Source organism: Monodelphis domestica, chromosome 1 (assembly GCF_027887165.1).
Source record: "Monodelphis domestica isolate mMonDom1 chromosome 1, mMonDom1.pri, whole genome shotgun sequence".
Classification (NCBI taxonomy): domain Eukaryota; kingdom Metazoa; phylum Chordata; class Mammalia; order Didelphimorphia; family Didelphidae; genus Monodelphis; species Monodelphis domestica.
In genome coordinates, this window is record NC_077227.1 from 352,477,608 (window position 1) to 352,505,026 (window position 27,419).

The following is a 27,419-nucleotide window of genomic DNA, read 5'->3' on the forward strand; positions in this document are numbered from 1 at the left end:
GTTGCTCTGGCAAAGCCTTCAAGAACCCAGGGTTACCTCTGAGCCACAATGAGGCCTTGTTGAACTTTTGTGGAGAAAAACTCACATTCATGGAACAGTTCCTAAATGGTGCTGGCCAATGGAAAATCAAATGCTAAACAGGGAGAGACCAATGTGGGCTAAAATGGTTATGGAATTTCTGCTGGAGGAGGAGGTGGGATTTTTTAGTTCTGCTTTGAAATGTGGGCCAGTTTGGATTGGAGAAGAGGAAAAAGGACATTTCCTATAGGGGAATTAATTCTGTCTTCGACAATAGGGTTCCCTCTAGCTTTAATATTGTTTTCTGTTACTTGCAGCTCAGACCTCCTATGTCCTACCCTCAAGGTTGCTCTCATCCCTAAGCCCTGGTTCTGCAGGTTCTTCAACTACATTTGCAACATTTCTGAAATGTCCTGCTGACACTTCAAACTCAGCAGGTTTGAAGCTTCATTCATTCCCATCACCTCAAACTTGACCTACATCCCTCTTTCCCTATTCCTAGTGATGGCACCACCATTCTCAAAGGCTCAGTTTCAAAACTTCAGGGTCATGTTTTTGAGCCTTCTCTTTTCCTCATCACCCATACATGGTAAATAATTAGTTGTTGTTCAGTTCTTTTTTAATCCTGTTTGATTCTGTGACCCCATTTGGGGTTTTCTTAGCTAGACTGATTTTAAATAAAACACACAGAAAATCATCTAGGCTACCTATGCTCTATTTCCCACTGACGATCTGCAGGACTGTATCCTTCTGTGTATGGCAAGGGTTTTTAATCTAGAGTCTATCAATAAATTTAAGGGGTCCCATGAACTAGAATGGGAAAAAAATTACAACTTTGTGTTGTTCTTCTATCATGTCTGACCATGATCCCATTGGGGGTTTTCTTGGCAGAGATACTGAAGTAGTTTGCTATTTTCTTCTCCAGCTCAATTTACAGATGAGGAAACTAAAGCAAATAAGGTTAAATGACTTGCCCAGGGTCACTGAGCTAGTCTGAGGTCAAATTTGAACTCAGAAAGATGAGTCTTCCTGACACCAGGCCCAGGACTCTTTCCCCTGTGCTACCCAGCTATCCTTCAATAATTACTTTTGATCTTTCCTCTTTTCACCCTAACTCATACCCATTCATGTCCATTTCACACCCTACCTAGATTACAAGATCCTGGAGGTCAGGGCCTTAGCAGCAAGGTTGTTTTATGTGTATCACGGATCTGACCTGGAGAAGTCTACATGCCAGTGTGCTGGGCAGCAAGTACAAGGTCATTGTCAGGAACTACACTAGCTTGTGTATTTGTTCTCTGCACCTGCAGCAATGAGCAAAGTAACATAAATTGGGAGTCGAGAAGCCCTGGGGCCAAATCCTGCCTCTGGAACTTTGCACTGTATGACTCTGGGCTTCCACTTCCTTCCACATCTGAAAAATGGGGATAAAGCCCTAGCTCACAGGAGGTCTATTGTAAGGCTCAAATGCTATAATGCATGTAAAATTTAGCCTGATGTCAGTTATTATTATTGCTATTGTAGAGATTTAATTTTAAAAGAGCAGTTAGGTGGTACCGTGGATAGAAAACCAAGCCTGAAATCATAAAGATCTGAATTCTAATCCAGGCTCAGACACTCCCTTACTGTATGACTCAGGGAAAGTCACTAATCCTGTTTGCCTCCATTTCCTCATCTGTAAAAATGAGCTAGAGAAGAAAATAGCAAACCACGCCAATATCTTTGCCAAGAAGGCCCCCCAAAAGGGGTCGTAAAGAGTCAGAAACAACTGAACAAGTTATTATAAATGTAATAAAGACATGTGGCATTGACTGAAATAAGATTCCTTTCAGCTCTGCCACTCTGGATCTAGATATGTGGCTGAGATGAGGCGCTGTTAAGTAAAGGACACCAGAAAAAAAAGAGGCGCAGGCTGGCTAAATGTGCAGGTTTCCAAGAAATCACTTTTTATTCTGAAACTTGTCAAATTGCTCACACCGTGGCAAGACTGTATACGATTAGTAAGAAGCAGCAGCACATGGAACACTGGAGGCGAAAGGGTCCTCAATCTCCGGAGAGAGTTGACATCCCTTTCACAGTGAAGATCTTATCTTCATTAAAAACAAAACAAAAAAAAATCACACATCCTCACATTCGCGCGCACACGCATACACACACAGGAGTACAGACAGAAGCTAGAGAAGCCCCTCGAGGGATGAGCCACAACAGTGGAAAAGCAAAAAATCCACTGGCATAATAGGGTGTTTTTTTGGTCCTTTATCCGAAATAGCATACAAATTTGGGGCTTCCCTGAAGGGGGCAAGAATTTAAAGATAAAAGATATAAGAATAGAAATAAGCTTCTAGAGCAAGGGGGTCATTTGCCTTAAGGGAGTTAGCGGGGGTCCTAGCAAGCAGAAGCAGAAAGAATAGCCTAATGTTAGGATACTGGGACAGAAATAACAGGGGAGCATTTTCTTTAGTTTGGTTGTTTTGGGGGTTTTTTGCGGACTAAGGGGGAGGAAAGGACCTGGGTGTCCTTGATGGTTTCTGAATTTACATTCTCTGCTTTTCTTTGACTTTCTTTTTCTCTTCTTTTGTTTTGACAAATTATTGCTCAATTGATTCGCTTCTGGATTTTTTTAGTTTTCCTTTACACTGATTTCTCCTTCTCTGGGGAAGACCCCAGGAAATCTTCACCCAGGACCATTCCACTACTTTCTTAAATTCACCAGCCTTTCCAACATCCTTTGCTCGTCTCCTTCCTCTCCCCTGCCTGTGGGCCAGGGGCTGATGCCCCGGATATAAGAGCTGCAAAAACTGACTGTGAGTTATTCAATTTTAAAAATGAGAGTGTGGATCTGGACCAAAAAGGAGGGCCGCTGTGTGGGATGGATCAAAGTAGATTTGAGTGCCTCCCCATATACTGTGGAATCAATAAGCATTGCTGCAGGAAACAGAAGAAGAAGAAGACTAGCAGAAGTGACTGAGTGAATGAGCGGCCCTCAGGTAGGGTAGTTTTAGACAACCAGAAAGGTCACGGTTTCATTTTCCGTTTGGTTTTTAGCACCGTTAATACACACAACTTAGATCTATATTAGCACCTCATCCCCAGGGAGAAAGAACAAACCAACCACACACATTAATTATAAAAGGAAAATAGGAAGTTGGGAGGTAAGGGAGGAAAATGTGGACCACCGGGAAGGAGGCGTCTGGCTTAAATCACCAGGTCCTTGTCGATATCCTCTGCAAAGGGGAAGAAAAAAGAGGGACAGAGTTATGGGCAAAACCTAGCATTCACATGGCTTTCTTCCTGAGAAAATGTTTGGGATTAAGCAACTGAGCCAGATAACTTAGAAGACCCTTTGCAGTACAATGAGTTTGAAATTAGGGACCTAAGTTCATACCCCAGCTCTGCTGTTTACTACCTGTGTGACCGTGGGCAAGTTGTTTAACCTCGAGAGGCTCCGTTTCTTTACCTGTAGGGTGGGAGGGACTAGATCTCTAAGGTCTATTCCAGCACTAAATCTATGTTCCTAGTATTTTTTTTTAACTCTTACCTTCCATCTTGCAATCAATAGTGGATATTGTGGTTCTAAGGCAGAAGAGCAGTAAGGGCTAGGCAATAGGGGTCAAGTGACTTGCTCAGGGTCACACCCCTGGGCCAGATTTGGACCCAGGACGTCCCATCTCTGGCCCTGACTCTCTATCTACTGAGTCATCCAGCTGCCCCCAGGTAGTAGTATTTTAAATTAAGAAATAAAGTCCAAGACAGTTTAAGAGGCCAGCTCAAGTTTACAGGGGAAGATCAGGCTGGAGTACAGACAATGATCTTTGAACACAATTCTGTTTAACTATCTCATGGATTGAGGTTCAGGAGGAAAATCCAGAGTTTGAAGTCTGGGGAATAATTTCTCAGAAAGACTAATCAGTGCCTAATGAAATGTTCATAGGATGAGGTGGTTTGGGGCTTTCTCAAGCCAAAAAATAATGGGAAAGACTGTAGAGTGGAGCTTTAAATCTTTTAGGGGATCTGGTGATGCACTTACCACATTTATTGCTGGATTTGGTACTTGGGGAAGCTTTATCCCTCTCCACCCATCCCAAAAGGCTCTTATGGTGTAGTAAATTCTGACATAGGAATTTGGGGCTTTTCACCTAGCCAACTTCCTTTTAAAGATGAGGAAACTGAGGTTCAGGTGAGGCAAGTAGCTTACTCAAGGTCACACAGCATCAAAGGCAAAGACAAGAATGGAAGAGGTCTCTTAACCCCAAACCAAAGCAATCCCCCCACACCAGTTCTGCCTCAAGGCAGGTTTCCCATAGGGTGTTGAATGTAGCTACTCTCCTTTCCCTCTTCAGAGGCTTTCCCCCCAATTTGTGAGCTAGGGGAATTTATGTTAAGTCTAGTGTGGCCCCAAGGCAACCTCTACAATGGATAAGGGAGAAAGGGTTCAGTGATACTCACGGTCTTTGATGCCAAAACAGCCAGCCCATTCATCCAGGGCAATGTACTTGTCATTGTCCAGGTCACAGGCTTCGAAGAAGCGAGTGGTGCAGTGCTCCATGGGAATCAGAGGGGCCCGAAGTGGGGCCAGTTCGGTGTGGGAGAGGTACCTAGGAAGGTATTGGAAAGTAGAGAAGAGTCAGAGGCTGAGGTCCTCTGACCCCTGAAAGGGGGATAAGTGCCAATTTAAGCAAGGAGATGACCCATCTTTTAAAGCAAAAAAAAAAATCTGTATTTCCCATATCCTGAGCTGTAACACTAGGGTTCACTCCCAATCTTTCCTCCTCTACACCCAGGGTGCCTGGCTCTGCTCCCTTGGAGAACACAGACAATAGAACTCCACAGAGCTCCTAAGTCTCATTTGAAATCAATAGTTCCTCAGCTTGGGGCAGTAGGATTAGGGATGACTGGTGTCTTGAACCCCAGCCAAACTAAGAAATGAATTAAGAAGGGACCTTAGATCTTAAAATGAAGGATGCCACAGCTGGAAGGGACATTTTAGTAAGCCTCTTGATTTCACAAAGGGGGAACGTAAAGCTTAGAGTGAAGGGAAGTCCCGGGGCAGAGCCTTGATCAGACCCCATGTCTCCTAACTCCAAATCCAGGGCTCTTTCCATAGCACTAGACTGCCCCCCCAGACTGCTGGCAAGGAGGCCAGCTGTGGATGGGCAACTCACCCATCAATGGGGTGCTGGTCCAGCTGGCCAAACTGCCAGTGCACAGGGAAGATGTACATCTGGTAGTTCTTCTCAAAGTCCCGGGCCAGCAGCTCCACAGGGTGGTCTCCGGCTTCTAGACGCTTCTCATTCTCATGGATCTTCTTCACCTGTGGAAGCAGGGCCAGGCAGAGGCCAGGGGCTTAGCTGGGGTGATAGCAAGAACTACTATTCCCACTTTAGAGAGGAGAAAACTGAGGTTAAGCAAAACACTTATGGCCCCGTACGTCTCTCCTGACCAGTGGCCCAGTGTTCTTTTCCATGAAGCTCTCTTTTCTCCCCCAAGAAGTAAGATTGTTAGAAAGCCTCCCCCTTCCCTCCTCCATTCAAGACGCCGGGGGTCTGTGCCTTGGGTGGGGGTATCCCTGGGTACCAGAGGGGCAGGGCCATTGCATTTCATGCCCTCCCAGGCACACTCACTTTGAGTTTCTGCTTCTCAGTCAGCAAGTTGTTATCCTCATCGCGCTCATAGAGGGTGACCAGTACGTTCTTCAGCCAGTCACGCATGCGCAGGGGAAACTCACTCAGCTCAGAGTCCAGGCATGGGGCAATGTCTAGAGTCCAAAACAAGGTTGTCAGCTCAAGGCCCGATTCTCCCTAGACTGCTAGGGATCACGGATTTCCTGACCACCAGACTGGAGCTGTGACTGCCCTCTTCCATCCCTGCCTGGCCCGATGGGCCTTGGGCTAGGAGTTTGCTTTTTCTGGGGCTGTTTCCTCCTCAATCCAATTTGTTCTCGCTCAGAGGATCCCACTGTAAATTACTTTATAAAACATTAAGTTCCATTCAAACACCCTCTCCTAAAGTGGACACTGAGCTTCCCAGGGGAGAATGGTTGGCCCCTCATCTAGTTTCTATGATAACCATGTACCAGCTCTTCTCAATGCCATGTTTGCCCTGAAAAGGAGACAGCAGGTATGTTCTTTGCCACAGGTTCACTTGCTGGAGGGAGGACTTGGTGGATTTGGTTTGTGAAATAAGGAAAAAAGACTGAAGTTAGGAAGTGGAAGCTGGAGGACAGGATTCTTCAATGGGAGCAGAAGTACCTGGGCACCATCCTGGGTTACTATGTGGCATGAAATGACACAATGCCATTCGCAATTGGTTCTTGGAATTGGTTCCCTATTTTAGGACTTGGACTGGTTGCCAAAGAATCACAGAACCCCCAAATCCCAGTGCTGGGAACGATTTTGGCTAATCCAAAAATGCATCAATCTCTTCTACAGCATCCTTCCCACTCCCCCCACAATACACCTAAAGGGGTCATCCAATCTCTGCTTAAAACTTCCAATGATATGCGTTCACTGCCAATCAAAGCAATAGCTGGCAATAGCCCACTTTGGGGTAGCTCTGATTTTAAGGAGTCTGAAATTGGCCTCTTTAGACTGCTCTCAGTTCTATCCTCTGGGGTCAACCCTCCTCCACAGAATGACACTTCAGATAATGGAAGGAAGCGACTATAGTTATAGCCATCTCCAGTTCTCAATTCATAACACGGTTTCCAGACTCTTCCTCTTTCTAGTCAGGCTCCATAGCTGGCACCAGGATACCCAGAAGTGGATAAAAACCTCTAGATGGGGTCAGCCAAGGTAAAATATAGCTGAGCTATCAACTCACTTGCCCTGCACACTGCACTGCTATTTGCATCTCCTAAGAGCTTGCTACTTTTTTTTTTCACTGCCAAGTCACACTACTGCAGTCACTAAAATTTCTTGGGACTTTTTCAGAAGCCTTAGAAGCTTCCCTAGCCTGTGCATTTGTGCCAAGTGGTAGGAAGTAAGCTCTCTTTTGTGTCAGACCCCTTTAGCAATTACGGGAAGCCAACAGTCCCCTTCTCTCAATTTCTTAAATATATAAAATATATAGGATTACAAAGGAAACCAAAAATAGTGAAATATAATGATCAACTTTTTTAAAGTTAATGGTGGGGAGGAAGCTAGGTGGCTCAGTGGATTGAGAGTCAGGCCCAAAGATGGGAAGTCTTGGGTTCAAATCTGGTCTCAGATACTTCCTAGCTGTGTGACCCTGGACAAGTCACTTAACCCCCACTGCCTAGCATTTACCACTCTTCTGCCTTGGAACCAATATATAGTATTGATTCTGACAGAAGGTAAGGGTTTAAAAAAAAAGTTCATGGACCCAAGGTTAAGAAACCCCTAGACTAGGGAGCTGGCCCTTGGGGAAAATGCAGCTCTTCAATCCAGAAAATAGCTTCCTTAGCCCTTGGCTCTCCCCTTTAGCTTTAGTTACACATTCTCCACCCCTATTGCTAGATGCAGGGAAGAAGGGTCTTGTTTTCCCTGATACCACTCAGATGCCAAACAAACCTGAAGCAGGTGAGAGGGAGTCCCCAGGTGCCAACTGGTGCCAAGATGCCTGAGGCCTACAATGAGAGCATTATCCCAGGCAGTAGAGGGGAGGGCGTGGGGGAAGCAGGTTGGAACTTGAGGATTTCAGATGATGGAGGAACAACTCACCTGGCCCTGAGGTGCTGAGCCAGCAGGATTTTCTGAAGCTGTGATTATCTATGTTATCTTAGATATTAAGAGGCATTTGAGTATGAAATCCAGGTGTTTCTTCTCCCTGACACCTGCTTTGCTGCTCTCTGAACCAGAGACATTGCCTAACAATTGGAAGGACCTGAGGGTTCAATCAATTTAACCCGTAGCTGAATCGTGAACCTCCTCTACTATATCTTTGATGAGAGATCAGTCTGTTTGAAGTCCTCCAGAGTTAAAGGACTTAACTGTCACCCAAGGTGGCTTATTCTACTTTGGGGCAGCTCTAATTTTTTTTGAGTTTTCTCTTATATTGAATTGAAAGATTTTTTTTCTTTTTTAAAACCCTTACCTTGGGGGGGCAGTGAGGTGGCTCAGTGGTCTGGGAGCCAGGCCCAGAGACAGAAGGTCCTGGGTTCAAATCTGACCTCTTCCTAGCTGTGTGACCCTGGAGCAAATCATTTAACCCCCATTGCCTAGCCCTTACCATTATTCTGCCTTTGAACCAATACACAGTATTGAGGGTTTAAACCTTACCTTCTGTCTTAGAATCAAAACTAAGTATTGGTTCCAAGGCAGAAGAGTGGAAAGGGCTGGACTCTCATTGGCAAAGCCATGGCACACATGCACAGCCAGCGTTCAGGGAGCTGCTCCATTCCCCCTCTTCCCAGTGCTTGAGGACATTTTTTGCATGCCCCACCCCTCTATCCAGCTGCCATAAGCAAGCACTTTCTCCCTCAGCTCATAGACAGCTTGAATTTGCCCTCTGGGCATTCAAACTGGGAAAAGATTTGCCTCCCTGGGCTAGACCATTGGGGTTAAGTGACTTACCCAGTGTCCTATAGCTAGAAAGCATCTGAGATCACATTTGAATCCAGAACCTCCCATCTCCAGGCCCAGGCCTCATTCTCTATCCAATGAGCCATCTAACTGTTCCTTCTTCTTATCATTTTGAACCTTTTTTTCCTATTCTATCTACTTATCCCTCTGAGGCCTAAATCAAGTCTCCCTCTTCTTCCATAGGCCAGCTTTTTGAATACTTGAAGATGGCTGTGATGTTCCTCCTAAGCTTTACCTTCACCAGGCTAACTGTCCCCACTTAATTCAAATGATCCTCTCAGAACATAATTCCTGGCACCCTTACTCTGCCCTGGTCACCTTTTTCTGCTAGTCAATTGCTGTTCAGTCATTTTGGCTGTATCCTTCTCTTTGTGACTCCATTTGGGGTTTTCTTGGTAAAGATACTGAGGTAGTTTGCCATTTCCTTCTCCAGAGCATTTTCCAGATGAGGAAACGGAGGCCAACAGAGTGAAGTGATTTGCCCAGGGTCACCCAGCTAGTGTCAGAGGCCAGATTTGAACTCAGGTCTTCTTGCCTTTAGGTTCAATACTCAGTGCACTACAGGGACTCCTAGCTTCCCCAGCTAGTCAATGGCCTTCTCAAAATGGGATGCTCAGAAGTGAATGTAGTGCTTTATTAGAACCTAGTACTCCAGCAGTGGCCTGAAACAGGCAAAGGTCAGCAGGACTGTATACTAGGCCTTGATTAATCAATGAGTCTAAGTTAGTTTTAGCTCTGATTGCCCTGTTGTCTTCTATTAAGCTTCAAGGTCACTAAGACCCCTCCCCAATGCCTTTCCCTTACCCTGAAGACCTACTTACATTTGCAGGGTCCAATGTAGTCCAGGTGGAGTTTGTGCCCCTTCTTGGTTCCCTCCAGGGTACATTTGGTGGCAAAGAAGTGGCAGGAGGAGTCAAAAGTCTTGTTGTCATTGCTGCAAACCTACAGGACAGAAAAGAACAAAGGATTTCCAAACACTTTCTTTCTTTCCATTTCATCTGGTCCCTATCCTATCCCTGAACCAAAGGAGCAAGCATTACATCTATCCATTTTACAGGTGGGAGAGCAAAGGCCCAAAGACTTGCTTAATCACAGCTTCTTAGAAGTTGGAAGGGGCCTCAGAGAGAACCCAGACCAACCTCTAAATCAGTGGTTCTCAACCTTTCTAATGCCGTGACCCCGCAATACAGTTCCTCATGTTGCGGTGACCCCAAACCAAAAAATGATTTTGGTGGCTACTTCAAAACTGTAATTTTGCTACAGTTATGATTCGGAATGTAAATAACTGATATGCATTATGTATTCTCATTGCTACAAACTGAGAGGTTGAGAACCGCTGCTCTAAATGAAGCACAAACCCTAGCTACAATAGTCTTTAACAATGTCGAGGCTGGGGACTCTGTTCCTTCCTGACAGAGGCCATTCCTTAGAGAAGTGGAAGATTCTGCCCAAAGAAGAGCAGGGTGCCAGACCCCACGACCAGCGATCCTTCCAGGAGATTCTGCTCCCCCAGAACCTTGGTCATGTCACCGATCCATGTTTTAGAACCATTTCCTATATAAGTACTGCTGCTGAGGGAGGAAACAGGTTCTATGTGGCAAACTGTCTTCATCAGAAGGAGGATGACTTTTCCAGCTGTATCCCAGTTCCTTCTGGAGTTTTGTTCCTTGGATCTGCTTATTAGAACCCTGTTTTCTGAAGGCAGGAGATCCTGGCCTCAGATATTTCTTAGCTGTGTGACCCTGGGCAAGTCACTTAACCCCTATTGCCTAGTCCTTAGGGCTCTTCTGCCTTAGAACCAATACACAGTATAGATTCCAATATAGAAAGGTTTAAAAAACAAAACACAATTTCTTGCTTGGAACTAAAAGGAAGCATCCTCAGGCTCTCTCAGGCTCTCTCCTGCTGTCCCCAGGCAATACAGATGTCTTCCTCCTTTCCCTTAGCCAGCTGAGACCAAGAGCAGGGTTTCCAAAGGCTCTCATTTAGGGAGAGAAGACAAGAACTACCCAGAGAACAGGCTAGTCGAGCCACAGCTCTGAGATCTCTTCACCTCCCTCGTGGCCCTTCCTGCCAATGTCGAGGTATGGACTGATGCTGTCAGGCCCCTCCAGAGGCTTCACCCACCTTAAGCATCACAGGCTGTTATTCTCCACCTTCTTGGCCCTACTCCCTAGAAAAGATTCACATCCATTCCCTTCAGGCATATCTCTGATGAATTCTTGTTCATTCACCGAGACCAAACTCCTTAGCTCGGCATTCGGCATCCTCCACACACTGATTCAGAATGACCTTTCTAGCCTCATCCCTCTGCTTAGCAGGCACTTAAATGCTTGTTGACTTTTGATGGATGGAGTGAATGAAGACATGAAGACTGAATGATGTGACGCAGTCCAGCCCCTTCAGAGGTCTTCATTATATTGAACCCAATCTGCCTCCTTGAAACTCCCACTCACCAGTCCCAGGGCCCGTCTGCTGCGCCAGGGTCCATGAGATGCCCAGGCACCTAGGGTTTAGCGCCTGAGCCCCAAGCCGCAGTAGCAGACATGCAAGCTGCTGGAGATCCCAGCCCCATTGTTTTCCCTCTCTGCCATCCTCCCTGGGCCTCTTACCTTCTCAAACTCTCCTACGGGGGCAGGGCAGCTTGTAGGGTCCTGGCACACGCACATGGGAGTGTTGTTCTCATCCAGCTCGCAGACCTTGCCGTGTTTGCAGTGGTGGTTTTGGCAGGGATCTGGAAAGGGGCAAGTAAAAAAATCAGGGCCTGTGGACATGCCCATGGAATTGTTAACTGCCATCTGCTGAATAAATACTTGAGAATTATTTGCATGGAGCCATCTAGATTCCCTCACCCAGGTCTCCCTAGAAGATTATGGCCCGCGGCAGAGACCAAGGCTAAGGCTGGGGTTGGGGCTCAGCTGTGACCAGGGTTAGGGCTCTGTTTTGGGGTTTCACTCATGCCAGGGGAGCAAAGGAAAAGAAGGGAAGACTAAAAATAAATACACTACGTGGCCCAGGCCTAAAGGTGGAGCAGAGTGAGAACCCGAGAGGATTTCAGAGACAATGTCATTTCCTATTGTGAACTTTTCCTTCCTGCTCATTCACAGCAGTGACGAGTGTCTCTGATTATAAATAGATCCTCCCAGGCCCTAGCGGGTTCCAGGCCACCAAGGGTCAGGGATTATTCCCAGAACCCCAGTCTGCAGACTCTAAGTTCAGAGCCTCTTTTGGTGTCTTTCTCCTCTAGATCCCCAGGGACCCTTGTAAAAATTTCCAGTGGGAAGCAATTTCACAAGCACTAAACATCTTTCCATTTCCACCCCTCAGTCAGGAAAACCTAAGTAATCTGCCATTTACTTACTTTCAGCTACAACCTCCTCGGTCTCCTCGGCAGGCTCATCAAACTCTCCAACCTCAACCTGGACAGGGTTAGCACCCACAGGCTCCTGGCAGGGAAAAAGGACTTGGTCAACCATTGCCCACCCAGGACGGGGTTTGGGATAAGTAGGGATGGAGAGGAGAATGCCTATACACAGTATTGGTTCTAAGAGAGAAGATAAAGGTTTTTAAAAAAAGCAAATTTAAAGGGGACTAGGGGAAACTGGAAGTTAGGGAGTTTAGAGACCGAGCATTATAAACTGCGCTCTTTCCAACCTTCTCTCCTTTTTCCCCTAGAACAAGCACAGAAACCACCAAGGGCAGTCAGCAATATTCTCCCTCCTGCCAAGACTGGCCGGGGACAGGCACTAGTATCTGGAGTTTGTGGCAGATGCTTTCACACCTGTGTAGGGTCATCAGCCTCCCCATCATCCAGGAGCAGTTGAGCATCTGCTCTGGAAGGGCCTGGGGAGGTGCTGGATCCCAGAGAGGCCAATAAACCCCGGCCCTCCTTTGGGATCTTTCAGTCGATTCACAGAGACCGTATACACGTGTGAAAAATAAGAATTACAAGGCAGGATGTGCTAAGTGTCAAGTGAGTGGGAAAATCAGGAAGGAGGGAGGGTATCCAGTGAAGAGAGAAATCCTGATGAGCAAGGACATGAGGGAGAGGCAGAGAAGGGGAGAGGGAAACTTCTGGAGCTGACTTGAGTTTAAAAAGCCAGGGGGAAGAAGGGAAGGACTTGTCATTCAAGGAAATACATGTTATATTCAAAGAACAATGAAAGGAGCATTAGGGGGAGCAGTAGAGGAAGTGGAGGGGTGGCCAGAGAGGAGACCGGAAAGATGGAGTGGGTCAGCCTCGAATGCCAGGCTGGATTTGAGCCCAATGGGAGAAGGCTAGCCACTTCAGGGTTTCAGTGGGGCCTGTGTACTGGATGTACCTGGGGGGTATGTTTCTTTTTGTGTGAACAAGGACTATAAGGAAAAGGAGGAGGCATTTGGGCCACATTCCCCTCTTCCTCAAAGGAGAGAACCCACCCTGTCAGCCTGGATCCCCTCATGAGCCTGGAGCCAGGGCTAACATCAGGCACCTTTGTGTACAACTGGGAAGCTGACTCCTTACCTCAGTCACCTCAGCGACGGGCTCCTCTACGACTTCAGCCTCATCAGGAAGTGCCTCTTGCTGTTGCTGTGAGAGGAGGAAAATCAGGGAAAGTTGAGGTTCACATTCATAACTGGCCAGCCAGCCAACCACCCTCCCCCAGGGAAATTGGATACTTAGCATGAATCAGGGGCTGGCATTTCAATTGGAGATTTAAAAAGAAATCTCTGCCCTGGTCCAAGGTCCACATGTCCCCTCCTGGGTATAACTCAGGCTTACCGAGTCTTTCCCCCAAGACTGCCTTTTGTCCATAGCTAGTCCTCTCTATACACCATCCTGAATTTGTTAGGGAAGCTCAGGAAGGGGCTGCAGGGACTCTGCCCTTGTCCCCTCCTACCCGACTGGGGTGGGGTAAAGCGGTAATGAGGGGTGTCTGGATGGCACAATGGCTACAGTATTGGACTTGGAGTCAGGAAGGCTCAAGTATGGATTCTGCCTTCAACATTTAACTAGTTGTGTGATTCTGGGCAGGTCATTTAACCTCTCTATCTTACCTTCTCTATCTGTAAAATGAAACTGAAAATAGAACCTATTTCCCAGGGTTGTTGCAAGGATCAAATGAGGTCATGCATAAGGCTATCTGCAAACCTAAAAGTGATAAAAACTAATGAGAGAATGGATAAAAAAGGAGCCTTAGGAAGTTAAAAGCTCTTTATAGATGTGTAATGTTCTTAAAAGGGAATCTGTTCCATTGTGGCATCCATATTTGTGGGAGTGGGCACTTGGCTTTTAGGATGATAATGAAATTAGGACATGGTCATCTCCAATCTAATGCGGTGCTTTGCATGCCTGCTTCAAACTTACCTAAAATCTGGGGGCAGAGCACTGGAGGATGACAAAAACAAAGGGTTCCTATCCTGGCCCTGAAGGCTGTTTGGTTCTGGTTGGTTTACCAAGAATATGAGCTATCTCCAACGGCCAAGTGTGGCCAGGACCCCAGCCCCATGATTCCTTGTGCAGTAGTCATAATAATACCTTCCATAATACAGGCTTTAAGGTTTACAAACATTTTTCCTCATAACAATTCAGTGAGACGGGAACTTACAGATTAGGAAACTGAGGTCCAAAGAAGATATGGGACCTGCTTGAAGGAGCATGGCTAGATAAAGTAGAGCAAGAATTCAATCTCAGCCCATCTGCCTCTAGATCCAGTGATCTTTCCAAATGGCCTCTTACACCTCCCCCCTCCCCACTTCCTATTTAGCTTGTGAGCATTGCTCCCCTTCTCCTTGCTCATTAAGGTTGGTATTTGTGGTCTCCTGTCTTGGTTCTGGAGCGGAAACTTGTTAATCTGCCTTCCTCAGATGAGGCCTGGTGGGTGGGAAAGAGAGCCCTAAGAGACCCACATACAGATGGAGAATCATTCTTCTTATTCTCAAGCAAGCATGCCTGGAAAAATCAATCCCATGGGGCCATCTGAGAATCCACCCCTTAGGAAATAAACAGTCATCAGCTATTCCGTAGCTCCAGCTGCAGCAGCTCCAGCTGCAGCCCCTACTCTGGCAAGGGCCCACTTACACGAGGTGAGGCCATTTCTGCCATCAAAAAGACTAGGAAACTTGGAGCCAGATTTACCCAAGGCAGGGATTGCTTTTTAATTACAAACTTGTTTTGTGTTTAATACTTTAAAATTGTTTTTCAATAGAAGTAGTTTTCTTTGAAATCCTCTGTATTTTATTTTATGCATTTAAAAATATTGTTCCAAGAGCATTTCCATAGGTTTCATCAGCCTGCCAACAAAGGTCCATGACACAAAAGGTTAAGAACCCCTGATGTAAAGGGATATGGGCTACTGGTGCCAAAGCAGAGATGAGAATTTATATTCCCTTACTCTGGGACTCCTTCCACAACATCTCATTTCACTAAATACAGAAAAAGAGAGGGAGGGGAAGATAAAGGAGAGAGGAGAGGAAGAGAGAGAGAAAGCTAGACAGAGAGGGAGGGGGGAGAGAGAAACAGACAGACAGAGGGAGGGAGAGAAAAAAAGGAAGACTGGTTTAAATCTAGCCTCCGCTATGTTGGCCAGTCATTTAACCCTTCTGGGCCTCAGTTTCCTCATCAATAAAATGAGAAGGTTGGACTTGATGACCTCTGATACCGTGATCGTTCAGTAAAGTCATACATTGATGCCTCACCATGGTAAGGAGATGACCCTGGGTTCTCCAAAGCTGTATCCATGGAGCACAAACTCTGGTAGGTTTTAACAGATGGAAAGGCTTCAAGAGTGGACTAAGTAAAGGTCTCTTTGTCAGTCAGTCTGCATTCTGAGTTCAGAGAGTCATCAACAGACTGGCCACAAGGTAAGGAATGTTTTGGTCATAACAACTCTCAAAGTCGTCAAGAAAATAGACTCAAGTGGAAGAAGCACTCATGCTGATGAAATCCCAATCACATAGAAGTGCTGGATATATTTATAAGGTTCTGTGATATAGGAGATTTGGAATCCAAAGACCTGAGTTTAAATCCTAGTCTTGCTACTTGTTATCTGTGTGATCTGTGGCAAATCATATAAAGTCTCTGTGCCTCAGTTTCTACACCTATAGAATAAGAGCGTTGGACTGTGTGTCTGGTACTGTGTATCTCATACAAATTGGTAATTGGATCCTTCTCTCCAGGGATCTTGTAGAAGGGGTTAGGGTTTGGAAGACTTAAAGCAACAAAGAAAATAGTTATGGGGCTATGGAGATGTAATACTTACAGGTGCTGCTAATGCCCTGCCTGCCAGGCAGAGGAGGAAGAAAATCCAAGCCCTCATGGTGCTAGCAACCCTGTGTGGGAGAAAAAGAAAAGAACTGAGTCAGTGGGAGACCTTGGGTTGTAGAACTGAATCTCCAGTCAGAGAGCTCTCAATCTGGCCCATGATTCCCCAGCTACCACACACTGGAAAAGAATTATTTAGGAGCTTTCAGAAAACTTTTGAAAACTTTTAGAAATTCATTTTACTCAGTAATACTGTGTGGGGAATCCAGGAAGAATGTCAGCTTCTATGACTTCTTAGATTGTGTCTCCAGCTTAGATTCTACAATTCATTCTTCTTTCTCCCTCTGACTTTGTTTCCTTCCCATCTTTCTTTCCTTTCCTTTTTTTTTTTTTGGTGTTGCTCCCCTTGCCTCTTGGACTCCCTTATATATACAGCCCCTAAACTTCCCCCTTCCTGTTGCCTCTCCCATGTATAATTCAAAACTTCTTTCCCTACCACGCCTTCCTTTCTTGCCTAGAGATCCTTCATTTCCTCATCTCTCCCTCACTCATCCTCTCTTTACACAAGGTCTTTAGCTTTCCTATGTTCTTTCTCTCACACATAAATTAGATTTCTCTTCCTTTGTTACATGCTTATCCTACACACAATTCATTCTTTCCTCTTCTCACCAACTCTAAAATTCCCCATCTCCTTTCTCACCCTCCTCCTTGCATAAACAATCCCTGTAATCCTGCCCCTAAATACCCCCCCCATCTTTTCTTCTTTGACAATACACAGTACATTTCTCTCCCTCCCTACCATCTCAGGATCTGTCTCTTATATACACATACCCCATCACTCCAGCACTCCTAACAAAAGATGGTGGCCTGCACCAAATCCAATCTTGAATTGGCCCATCTCTTCCCAGGAGGTTGTGTTAATCAGAGAAAATGAGTTCCAGACCCCAAAACAATAAACACTGGGTTCCTGAAAAATGACCCAAACTTTTTACAGAGGGGAAAAAATGTTTTTGAACTTCCACAGAAACTTGGTCATATGATGCACAATGCCTGCATTTAATTTTTCTTTTTCCCCCAGAAAAATGAGGCAACAGTTGCCATTTGTGACCTAGAATGTGGTCAGCCTCCATGATAAATCTTGATAGCTCATATTATATCACTTGAAGGTTTTTACAAAGCACACTTGTCCTAATCCTGTAAAGACTTCATTCTCAGGGAAGCTAGGTGGCTCAGTAGATAAAGAGCCAGGCCTGGAGACAGGAGGTTCTGGGTTCAAACCTGACTTTAGACACTTCCTACCTGTGTGTCCCTGGACAAATCACTTAACCCCAATTGCCTAGCCCTTACTACCCTTCTGCCTTGGAACTGAGACAATTTCAATTTTAAGACAGAAGGAAGGGTTTAAAAAAAAAAAAGACCTCATTCTCTGGAACCCTGGCTCTAGACTACTATAAATCTTCTTGGGCCTTCTGTCCACAGAACCTAGCATAAGAAAGGGAGGTCACAGACACCTCTGAGATATTCATTAGTCCTTTATAACTCATATTTCCTATCTTGTATGATTCACAGTTTACAAGATATTTGTCTTATGATAATCCTGTGAGGTAATTAGTCAAAGGTATTATCTCCATTTTACAGAGGCAGAAACTGAGTCCCAGAGAAGGGAGATGCCTTATAATATTTAGTCAGAATAATTTAAACTCCTTGAGAGTAGAAACTGTGCCATGCCTTATCCTCAGCACCCAGCATAGTGCCTTGTATAAAGTATGTATTTAATAAATGTGTGCTGAATGAATTTTATGGATAAGGGACCTATAGTGACTTCCCTAAGCTATCAATTATGACACCACTTTATTAAGATGAAGTCGAATTTGAACCCATGTTTTTTTAATCTAGGGCCAGTGTTCTTTATACAACACTGTACTGCTTCTGAGCTAGCATTACCCAGAATGGTATAAGAGCAGGGACTCAATCCCAGGACTTGTCACTGACCTGTATTACCTCTTCAGTCCCTGTGTACATGACCTGCCATGTTTCCCACTCTTGCACATTGATTTAGAATCTGGGGATACCCTAAGCCTGCCATTGTTTGGGCCCTGATGACTTGGGATTTCTGGAACTTTCCCCCTCACACAGATCTGGGCTTGTCTGATCAAGACTCAAGATGGAAAACTTCCCTTCCTCCTGCTAGTTGGCATGCAGCTCTACACAAACGAACCAGTGAAACTCTGTCAATGAAAGGGTTGTCTGAGCTTGTTTGAAGGCAATCAATCACAAGCCAGACTTGCAGCTGGAAAAAATCACCCCCTTGCCTCCAGGAGAGGCAATCGTGTCATCAGGATGGATCCCAGCCTGGACTGGAAATTTACCATACTGGTTTGAATAAAGGCCACCACTGGACAGAGGCTACATGTATAAAATGAGATCTCTTTGAAAAGAAAAATAAATAAATATATGGTTATACACTGAAAAATAACAAATTATATGTGGCAGCCAGAAGTTGGAGGTGGGGTTGGGAGGAAGTACCAGTAATAGGTTACAGGTCTGAGAGTTGGACAGAATAAATATTTCCTGAGTCTGTTTCTGGGCAGAGGTCCTATGCACCTCTTGGGCCCCTGAAAGGGTTTATCTGTCAGCTAAGAGGGTCTGTCTTCCCATTTTCCTGCCATCCCATCTGGATGGTAGCCCTTCTTCTGTCCCTAATTGGCCAGAAGAGAAGAGCATTTGAGGCCATAAACTGGCTTCAAGGTAGAATCCTGTTCTCTGTCAGAGGACAAGGGTTTGGGGCTGAGCTGAATAAGCAGGTCTCTTTGTCCCCCAATAAAGCAGTGCTCAGACCTAAGAGAGGTTGGCTGGAAGAATGATTAGGAATGTATCAAGTCAGGGAGATCTATATGGATGAATGGCCAGGATTACAGGGACACAAGCTACCCCTTTCCCTTGGAAATAAACTTTTTAATCTTGAGGCCTGGATTGGACAGCTGGCTCCATCTCTAAGAGACTAATAAAACTATTTAAGAGAGAATCAATATGGATTACTATAAAGCATGACAGATTTGGTGTTGGATGGCCATCGTATAAAGCCTGTTTCTGATACTGTATGATCTTGGACTCTCTCTGGACAGAAGTTTTCTCTAAATGTAAAATGGAGGTATTTGGGGGATATTACCTAAGATAGCCATCAAAATTACTTGGTGGGTTGGGTGAGGCATTTTTGTATCCTGTTATAGACGAAATGTTGATCTCTTGTTTACTCACAGAAAGGTACACAGTTCTGCAATTGGTCCAATGGTCCTTGACCCAAATTAGGGAACTATGAAAGGGCCTTTCACAGCCAACCAGAACGTCAATACACTTGAAAAGCAGTCTGTACCAATGCAAATGTTAATTTGTTTCTGCTTGCAGACCAAAAAGAATATACAAAACAAGGGGTGGTAAGAAGGGAGCTTAAGAGACAAGATGTTCTTGTGGAACAAGCAAGCTTTGAGAAGTTACTTATGACTGAATCACAGAATATCAGAGCTGAAAGACCCCTCAGAAATCATCTGTTCCAAATCTACTGCTTTACAGATGAGGAATCTGAGGCCCACAAGTCATCTAGGTAGTAAGAAAAAAACTAAGATTGCAACCAAGATCTAAGTCTAAATCCATTGTTTATCCCACCATACCACACTGCAGAATTTAAAGTTGTTACAATAGGATACTTCAGAGAAATTCCAGTCCCCACTTGCCAGATAAGGAAACATACTCTGAATGAAAGAAGCTTGGACAAGGTTACAAAGTAGTTAGTGGCAAAATAAGAATTCAAACCTAGGTTCCCTGATTCCCATGTCAGTGTCATTTCCATCAATTGGGCTGCTTCCAGAAATGGTATTGGAGGGTAGAGCCAACTGCTGGTTTCCCAGAGTATTTTCTTATGTTCCTAGCCACAACCCTTTTTCTTCCCTCCCTCCTCCCACAACTCCTCCCTAGAGAATTCTGCAGAATGCTAAAGGAACCCTCATGAGACAGCTCTAAAAAGGCCAAGATGTCCTTACAGACTCCTGTGACAGCCCAGTGGGAGGATGGGGGCTGAATGGTAATGATGGAGCCTATAGAATCTACACATCTCTCCCCACTAGGGTCCACCCAGGGCATTTTAGTAGCTCTTAAAAAAAAAGAGAGTCTACATTTTTGGACATGTCCAATGTAGGAATTTTTTTCCTTGACTGTTTATTTTATTTTAAGGGTTCTTCCCCCCCCCAATAAAGTAGGGAAGAGGCTCAGATAGGGAGGTAGGAAAGCAAGAAAATAAATTCTTGTTAATTGAATTTTTAAAAATTGCTGGTCAAACCTGACCTATCAGATGTGTCCAACCTTATTAATAATCCCTCTTGTGATTGTAAAGTTGTTTTTACTTTTCAACAAATATCTTCATCATCTCATGTGTTTCTCAAATTCAGTGAGGAAAGGGATTCTTGTTTCTATTTTATAGATAAGGAAATAGAGGAATGGGGAAATTACTTTGTAGAAGTTACATGGGTAATATGAAAGCTAGACTTAGAGCCTAGATCTTGTGCTTCCCAATAAATCTGGATATTGTCTTTATGCTTCCAGTCCTCTCATTGACAAGTATTCATCAGAGACTTTCCATACTAGAAGGGATCTCAAACCATCCAGTCCAACCTATATCTGAACAGGAATTCTCACTTTAACATCCTTGATAAATGATGACCTACCTTTTGATTAAATAGCTCCAGTGATGGGAAACTCATTACTTTAAAAAGGATCCCATTCCACTTTTGGACAGGACTAATTATTAGAAAGCTTTTCCTTATATGGAATGGAAATCTGCTTCCCTGAAACTATCACCCCACTGGTCCCAATTCTGCCTTCTGGGGCCAACAAAAACAAGTCTAATCCCTCTTCCACATGACAGTCCTTCAGATATTTGAAGACAAGAATCACCTCTCCATCTTCTCTTCTCTAGGTTACTCATCCTATATGTTTCTCATACAAGAAATGAACATTTCCTTAAGGGAGGTACACAGTAACACTGTGGAATCTGATAATGTTAAGACAGGGACTGTCACTGATTCACTATATGACCATTCAATTCTTCTTTCTGAGTCTCTGCTTCTCCACCTATCAGTATAAGATGCTTAAGGGAAGGGACTTTGTCATTTTTGTCTTTGTAACCCTTGTCTGAAACAAGGCTTTGCACAACACATGGATAACAAATGCTCAGTGAATTGGTCTGAATTGATGTGAATTAAACTGAGTTGAATTGAATTAAGGAGCCTCACACAGGTTAGAAGCTGACAGAAGAGGAGGCATATGCTGACACACCACTGCTAGGCATTTCCCTTGGGCTGCAAAAAGCAGACAGTCCTCAAAGCCAGAACCCCCACTCCCTTCCCCTCCTGTTCCGAACACCAAGTCTCTTCCTGTGGCTTTTGTTTGTTCTAGAAGCTTCTGAAAGACCTTCCTAACTGCCAATAGCACTGGAAACTGAGATCACTCAATCTTCTCAGAGCTGGTCTTAGGGATAGAAAAGAACCTTTCTATTCTACCTTACCCCTTCAAATTCAAGGTATCCTCTCTGGGTTCTCTCTAAACACTAGGATAGGATATGGATCAGCCACTGGGAGAAAGAAGAAGAGGAGGACTGGGGTAGGTTAACTGGCTGGCCTTGGCACCAAGATAAAAAGACACTGCTCCTCTGGCTTCAAAAAAGGATAGGGAGATCATAAGCCTCTCTCTGAAGCAGAAAAGTACAGTCCCAAAGGATGAGGGTCTGGGTTCCTTGGCCAAGGTCAAGTCTGTAGGCTCCAGTTATGTGGTTTGGAGGGAGACTATGGAATTTCAAATAGTTCCACCCAATAAACAAACTTTACCTCACAGAAATGGGAAAGCAAATCTGAAGGGTCAACACCACCACCACCAAAAAAATATCAGGTCCTACAAGGAGACCAAATCTACTCTTTCATTGTGAACATCAATGGGACACTTTGCCAGGCCCCAAGGGTTGTCCTGTCCTGAACTGGCCCTACAGCATCTTCATAGGTTTGTATCTAAGGTAAGAGAGTGGAAAGATTCCAAATTGGAGAGAAGGGGAACTGAGCTTGCTCTACCCAGACCTGGCTACCAGACTGCAGGCCAGGTTCCCCTCACTTGGCCCCCATTTTTGCATCTATCAAAGACAGGATAAAATCTGCTTCAACGGTTGCAATGGGAAGCTGAACAGATGGAGGAGTTAAAATTAAGTAGAGTTCAGTCAGGAACTCTTAGAAGGACCCTAGCCTATTTTGGTGAACTGGAGGGCATTTTGTTATAGTCAGAGTTGGGCCATCCTTATTCTGACTTGGCTTGGGTTTGGGCCAGCTGCCTTGGCAGAACCATTCCATAAGTTGGGCTTCCTAGTTAGGGCAGAACTTGTCTCAGGGAAGAGAAGAGACTAAGTGTCTTTGAAACTCAGGGACAGTGGTTCTTGGGAAGCGGAAGGCCATCTCCCCAAATGGAAGCTGCAGCTCAAGCATAGAACCGAGGATGGTTACGTAAGCCCCCTTCAGATGCCACGTTAGTACGGGAGAGCAGACTACACAGGCACCAGGGAGGGGCCTACCATTGTTCTCTGGCTCCCCCTGGGGGCCAAGCTCAGGATAACAACCAGACAAAAGAGCTGTCCCTTTTCCTAGGATTCATAGGAACCTCGGGGACCATCTAATTCAGCCCCTTCATTTTACAAGGGAGTAAACTGAGGCCCAGAGATATTAAGTGATCTACCCAATGTAACATAGTAGTAAGTATCTGAACCAGGTCCTCTGCCTTCCAATATCATGCTCTTCCCATTGACTCTTCTGACTCTTCTGGCGAGGGCATTGTTCCTAAATATTTGTTTTCAGAACTCTTGCTGCCTTCCTGTTTGTGTCCTCTACCCCAACCCTTATACTATCTAGTGAGCTCCCTTTCCCCAACCCCATAAAAAAATGAGCTCCCAACAACATTGGAAATTTGGAGAGCATACAAATTTTCAGCAGGTTAGGCTTAGGTTAGATAGCAATGCATTTAGGGTCTTTTAAATAATACTAATTCTATAACACTTAAAAGTTTACAAAGCACTTTCCCCACAACCACAGAAAATATGAAATTGAGACCCAGGGGCCTAAGATCATATAGCAGGTAATAAATGCTAGTGCCTTGCCCAAATCCAGGGCTCTCTGCCCCAAGCTAGGTGCCCAGATGCCTATGTCTGCCTCAGTCCTGTATGAGGCATCAGGAAACCCCAGTTCCCAGTTCTAGCTCTACCATTAACATGTTGTTCAAACTGGGTCAAGTCACTTCTGCTCTGTGTCTATTTTCTCCTTTATAAAAAGGATTGGATTAGATGAGCGCCTGGCTATTGCTTGGAAAAATCTACCCAAGTGTTTATTTTTCAAATAAGACTTTTATGTCTGTCCCAGAATAAAGCTGAATGGAAATCAGGAGGGGAAGGCTGAAGAGTGGGAAAACAGCAACCTTGGCTCAACAGCCAAAGTCACTAAAAAAACTAAAGGACTGAAATTATTTAACACTATTCCCTATCCTCACCCTAAAGTGAGATGAGGAGGAGACCTCTAATGGCTCAAGCCTGAAACTTAAGATTTTTCTGGGAAAAAGGTCTCAAAGATGGCTCGGGCCAATGGGAAGGCCACTACAGATGAGACGCCCCCCCTTAGCAGGCCAGGTCCAGACCCAGCAAGACCACAACACAAGCAAACAATCTATGATTGGCTTGTTTCTTTCCATCCCTGAACCCAGATAGACTTGCCAATAGGGCTCTCCTGGTGGCCAGGTTGTTTGTGCAGAGAGGGGACCAAGCTCAGTCCAGATGTTGACATTTGTAGACAAACAGCAGGGTGAGGTGTAGAGCTGGTTTCCTGTCCCACCTACCTTCCCTTAGAGAGTTGAGAACAGTTTTTTTAACTAATTTTGATTAGGTCATAACTTGATCTGGGGCAAGAGCTCAATGGTCCTTCTAAGGCCTAATAAATAATTCTAATAAATAAGATTAAATAAAATCATCTCTAAGGTCAATTCTAGCTTTGATATTCTTTCTATCCATTCCAATTCATATTTTATGATCAGTGTTCTAATGTTCCTTCTAGCTCTGATATTTTATGTTCTAAAGCCCTTTCCAGTTCTGATATTTGTTAGAAAGGCTCTTTCAGCTCTGATTTCTATGCCCTGATTCCTTCCAGTTCTAGTATTTAATGAGCCGTAATCTAAACAAATAGCTTGTTATTGTGAGATCTGTCCATACTTTTCCAAGGAGTTTGTTCCAAGAATATATAACAACAAAATATGCACATAAACACACACTCCCCTTGTCCCAATGGGCCATGCTTGCTGAGGGCAGATCATGCTTTTTTTGTCCTGTAATCTCAGTTACTTGAAGCTGAGGCTAAATCCTTCTAAGTCTAGTGTGCTTGGGGCCTAGAATTCCACAAACTGGTTCTTTTTGTGGCCCAACTAAAGTGAGGGCTGTAGGAAACTTCAGCTCTGGGGAAGAGGACATTTTAGTCAAAGAGCAAGCCATTTAGTCCTCTGGGTGTGCCTTGCCAAGAATTCTATATGGGCTTTTAGCAGGGATGGGGCTCAGTCCTTACCCATAGGGAAGAGAGCCCAAGGAGAGAAAAGGTTCTACAATGATGGAAAGGATGGCTCTTAAGACCTTACTGATCCTCTTTATTTAGGATCTGTTTTCTATTGAATGGTGTGTGTGTGATCTCCAAACTTTTGTATGTGTATATATATATATATATATATATATATATATATATATATATATATATATATATATATGTATAATAAAATATATGCATCTGTATGTAGGCATGTGGTTGTAGCTGTGTTTTCTTATGTCTTTGAGTGTTTTTTTTTGTATTTATGTGTGCATGTATTTAAGACCCCTCCAAAGTGAAACAAAATCTGTTCATCTTAGACCCCAATTCCTTCCTCTATTCTATTCTCCAATTCAACAGTCTGCACTGAGAAAGGTATTTCCCCTCTAATAGCCAGGCTCCTTATTCATCTCCTGTCACCCATGTTTATTCTAAACCAGCTCTCCCTAACAAGTGGGTACAAGGAACTTGGGGATGAGGATGGGAGAATTGAGGTAGGGAAAGAGAAGGGCCTAGAGGCTACTCAGGAAGAGGGCTGGAGGCTAGCCAGGGGAGCAAGCCACATAGAGCTTTGGGATGTTCTGGAAAAGAAGGGAGAGGCCCTCACAAACTGTTCCCAACTCTCCCTACCCTAGGAGGTCTGCCTCACACCTCCCCTAGCCCAAGAGACCCTGAAAAAAGGTTACCATGGCAACATACATTCCTCTGAGCCTGAGTCATGGCAGAGGAGAGATTTTTCAGTGGGTGGAAAAAGTTTCAAAAGTAGATTCCCTCACCCTTTGGTGGCCTCCCCCCACAACCACACACAACTCCCCCTCCCTCTACCCCCAACCTCCCTGACTCTGTCGATGTGGCAGACAATGGCGGGAGTTAACTCTTTCCACCATGACCCTTTCCACCATGAGCGTTTACTTCCATTCCAAACTCCTTGGCCCTCTAGTGGTCTCTCCCTTCTTCCCTCCCTTGGGGAAAGGAACAATTGGCATGGCCTTTACTCAGTTCCTTCCTCCCAATACTGAGAGAAAAACCAGTTCCAGAATCTGGCATCATTCCATCCAAGGCCACCAGATGGGAAAAGAGAATCCCTTCCACTGAGTATGCCAGTGCCCTAGGGCAGTGTTTCTGGAAATGAATTTTTCCCTCACCCAAGGCAGTTTTCTCCTCACTGGCCCTAGCCAGTGAAATCACAGGGTCTGTTTCATCTAGAAATACACACAGCATTTTATATTTCTTTATAGTTTACCAAAGGGCTTTCCTCACGACGATCCAGAGAAGCTGATCCCGCAAAGCTTTGTCTCTTCATCTTCAAGTTTATGGAAACTGAGGCTCAGAGTAGGGAATTGACTTACCCAGGGTCTCACAGCATCAGAGCCAAGACTGGGGGCTCCCTGGCCAATGATTACATTGCCTCTCCTCTGCCCAAGCCCACCATTTTGTCCCCAGTTCCCTCCTGGAAGAAACTGTAGTTAGGAGGGGGCAGGGTGATGTCGTGGGGCTCTCTTCTGGGAAGACCTATTCTGAGAAACAACCCAGTTCAGGGCCAGCCCTTAGAATAACTAAGTGGACATTAGAGTCAAGGTAACCAAGTCTGTCCTTGGCAACTTCCTGCGGAGCCCCTAGACACTGGACTCCCCTCCCCCTCCTCATTCTGCACACTCCTCTCCAGCTGAAAAGCTCTTTGAGGCCTTGGGGTTAGTGATTTAATGTATTACCTGGGGTGGGGGTGGGGGAGAAGGGGAGCAACTGCATTAGCAAGGAAGGGAAAACCTGGCGGGTGGCCAATATTTAACCCAGAGGAATCGATTTAATAGCAGGGCTTCAGACAGAGATGCAGGAGCCCAGGGAGCTACATATGCATCTATACATACATACATACATACATAGATTAATGCATGTGTTTGGGGGGTAGAGCCCTTCCAGTCACCCTCCGGTTACATTTCTTTATTTGCCACCCCACCTTTTTCTGGATCTGAACTAACAGCAGCAGCGGGCCCCCACCCCCAACTTCTCTCTTTTGGAACAGGCAGCAGCAGCAATTGAAAGCATCAGCTCGGAAGCGTCCGCGCATTAGCCGAGCTCGGTCTCAATTCACAACAAAAGGTGGAGTGTGTGGTACCTAGCTCATCACTCGCTCGTTTCGGGCAAGTCCCTTCTTCCTCTCCGAATCTCAAGTTTTCTCACCCATAGCTAATATCTGGGATCCCTCAAAAGTCTAGTCGGGCTCGCTCTGCACTCGGATTGTGCAATTTCTAGAGAAGGGGCAAAGGAGAGTCAAACCGAGGAAGCCCCGAGGTGCAAGGCTGGAGGACTGGACCTTCGGACGCCCCCACCGCCACTCCCAGCTCCCAACTTTAAAAAAGGAAACCGGGGGGGGGGGGGGGCGGGAATAGGAGGGTAGGACTTTGGGCATGGATCTCAGTCGGCTGAAATTCACCCGGCAGTTTTCCTTTCCCCCAAAGTCTCTGGAAGAGACTGGTGTAAGGTGCAGAAGGTGCGTGATGGCCCCGGTCTTCCCAGAAAGTGAAGGGCGCATGGTCCCAGCCGGAGGAGGAGAGTAAACTGGAAGGCTAATACCCTACGTAGGGAGCCTAAATTCAGCAATGAGAAGTTCCCATATATCAAGGAAGAAATTGGGGTAAGGGGGATATTTCCCGGGGCCATACCTCAGTGACTGGGTGGCAAAACGGTGCAATCAGCAGAGAGCTTCGGCCAGTCTGAAGCTTTGGAGAAATCTGGAGGGTTTAGAAGAGAGCAACAGGAAACCACTTGCAGCGCAGGGCTGGGTCTCTCTTACTCCCTCCTCCTCTCTGCTCCCCTCCCCCCTCCCCAAATCTGTCTCTGCCTCTCAATTCTCTTTCTCTCTCAGCGGTGGGCTGTCCTAACTAGTCTCCCCCAACTCCGCCCCCTCTCCCTCCCTCCCAGATCTATTCTGAGCCTGCTGGACTTAAGCAAAGTTAAGACAAAATGAAGGTTCTA

The 27,419-nt window shown here is 45.3% G+C and overlaps 1 protein-coding gene across 2 annotated transcripts; it reads right to left on the minus strand.

The window, feature by feature from the left end:
- Positions 1-1,941: 1,941 nt before the first annotated feature.
- On the minus strand, positions 1,942-27,419 carry SPARC (secreted protein acidic and cysteine rich). 2 transcript variants are annotated; one of them, XM_001369467.5, is made up of 10 exons: positions 27,107-27,419; positions 15,800-15,869; positions 13,063-13,128; positions 11,920-12,004; positions 11,171-11,292; positions 9,380-9,500; positions 5,640-5,773; positions 5,181-5,329; positions 4,465-4,613; positions 1,942-3,242 (listed from the first exon to the last, which is right to left on the minus strand). In XM_001369467.5, exons 2-10 carry the CDS (start codon positions 15,854-15,856, stop codon positions 3,214-3,216), a joined length of 912 nt encoding a protein of 303 aa, XP_001369504.1. In that variant the 5' UTR covers positions 15,857-15,869; positions 27,107-27,419; the 3' UTR covers positions 1,942-3,213. The 2 variants fall into 2 exon arrangements, with proteins under 2 accessions (XP_001369504.1, XP_056667469.1); XM_056811491.1 differs by lacking the exon at positions 27,107-27,419 and adding an exon at positions 25,793-26,072.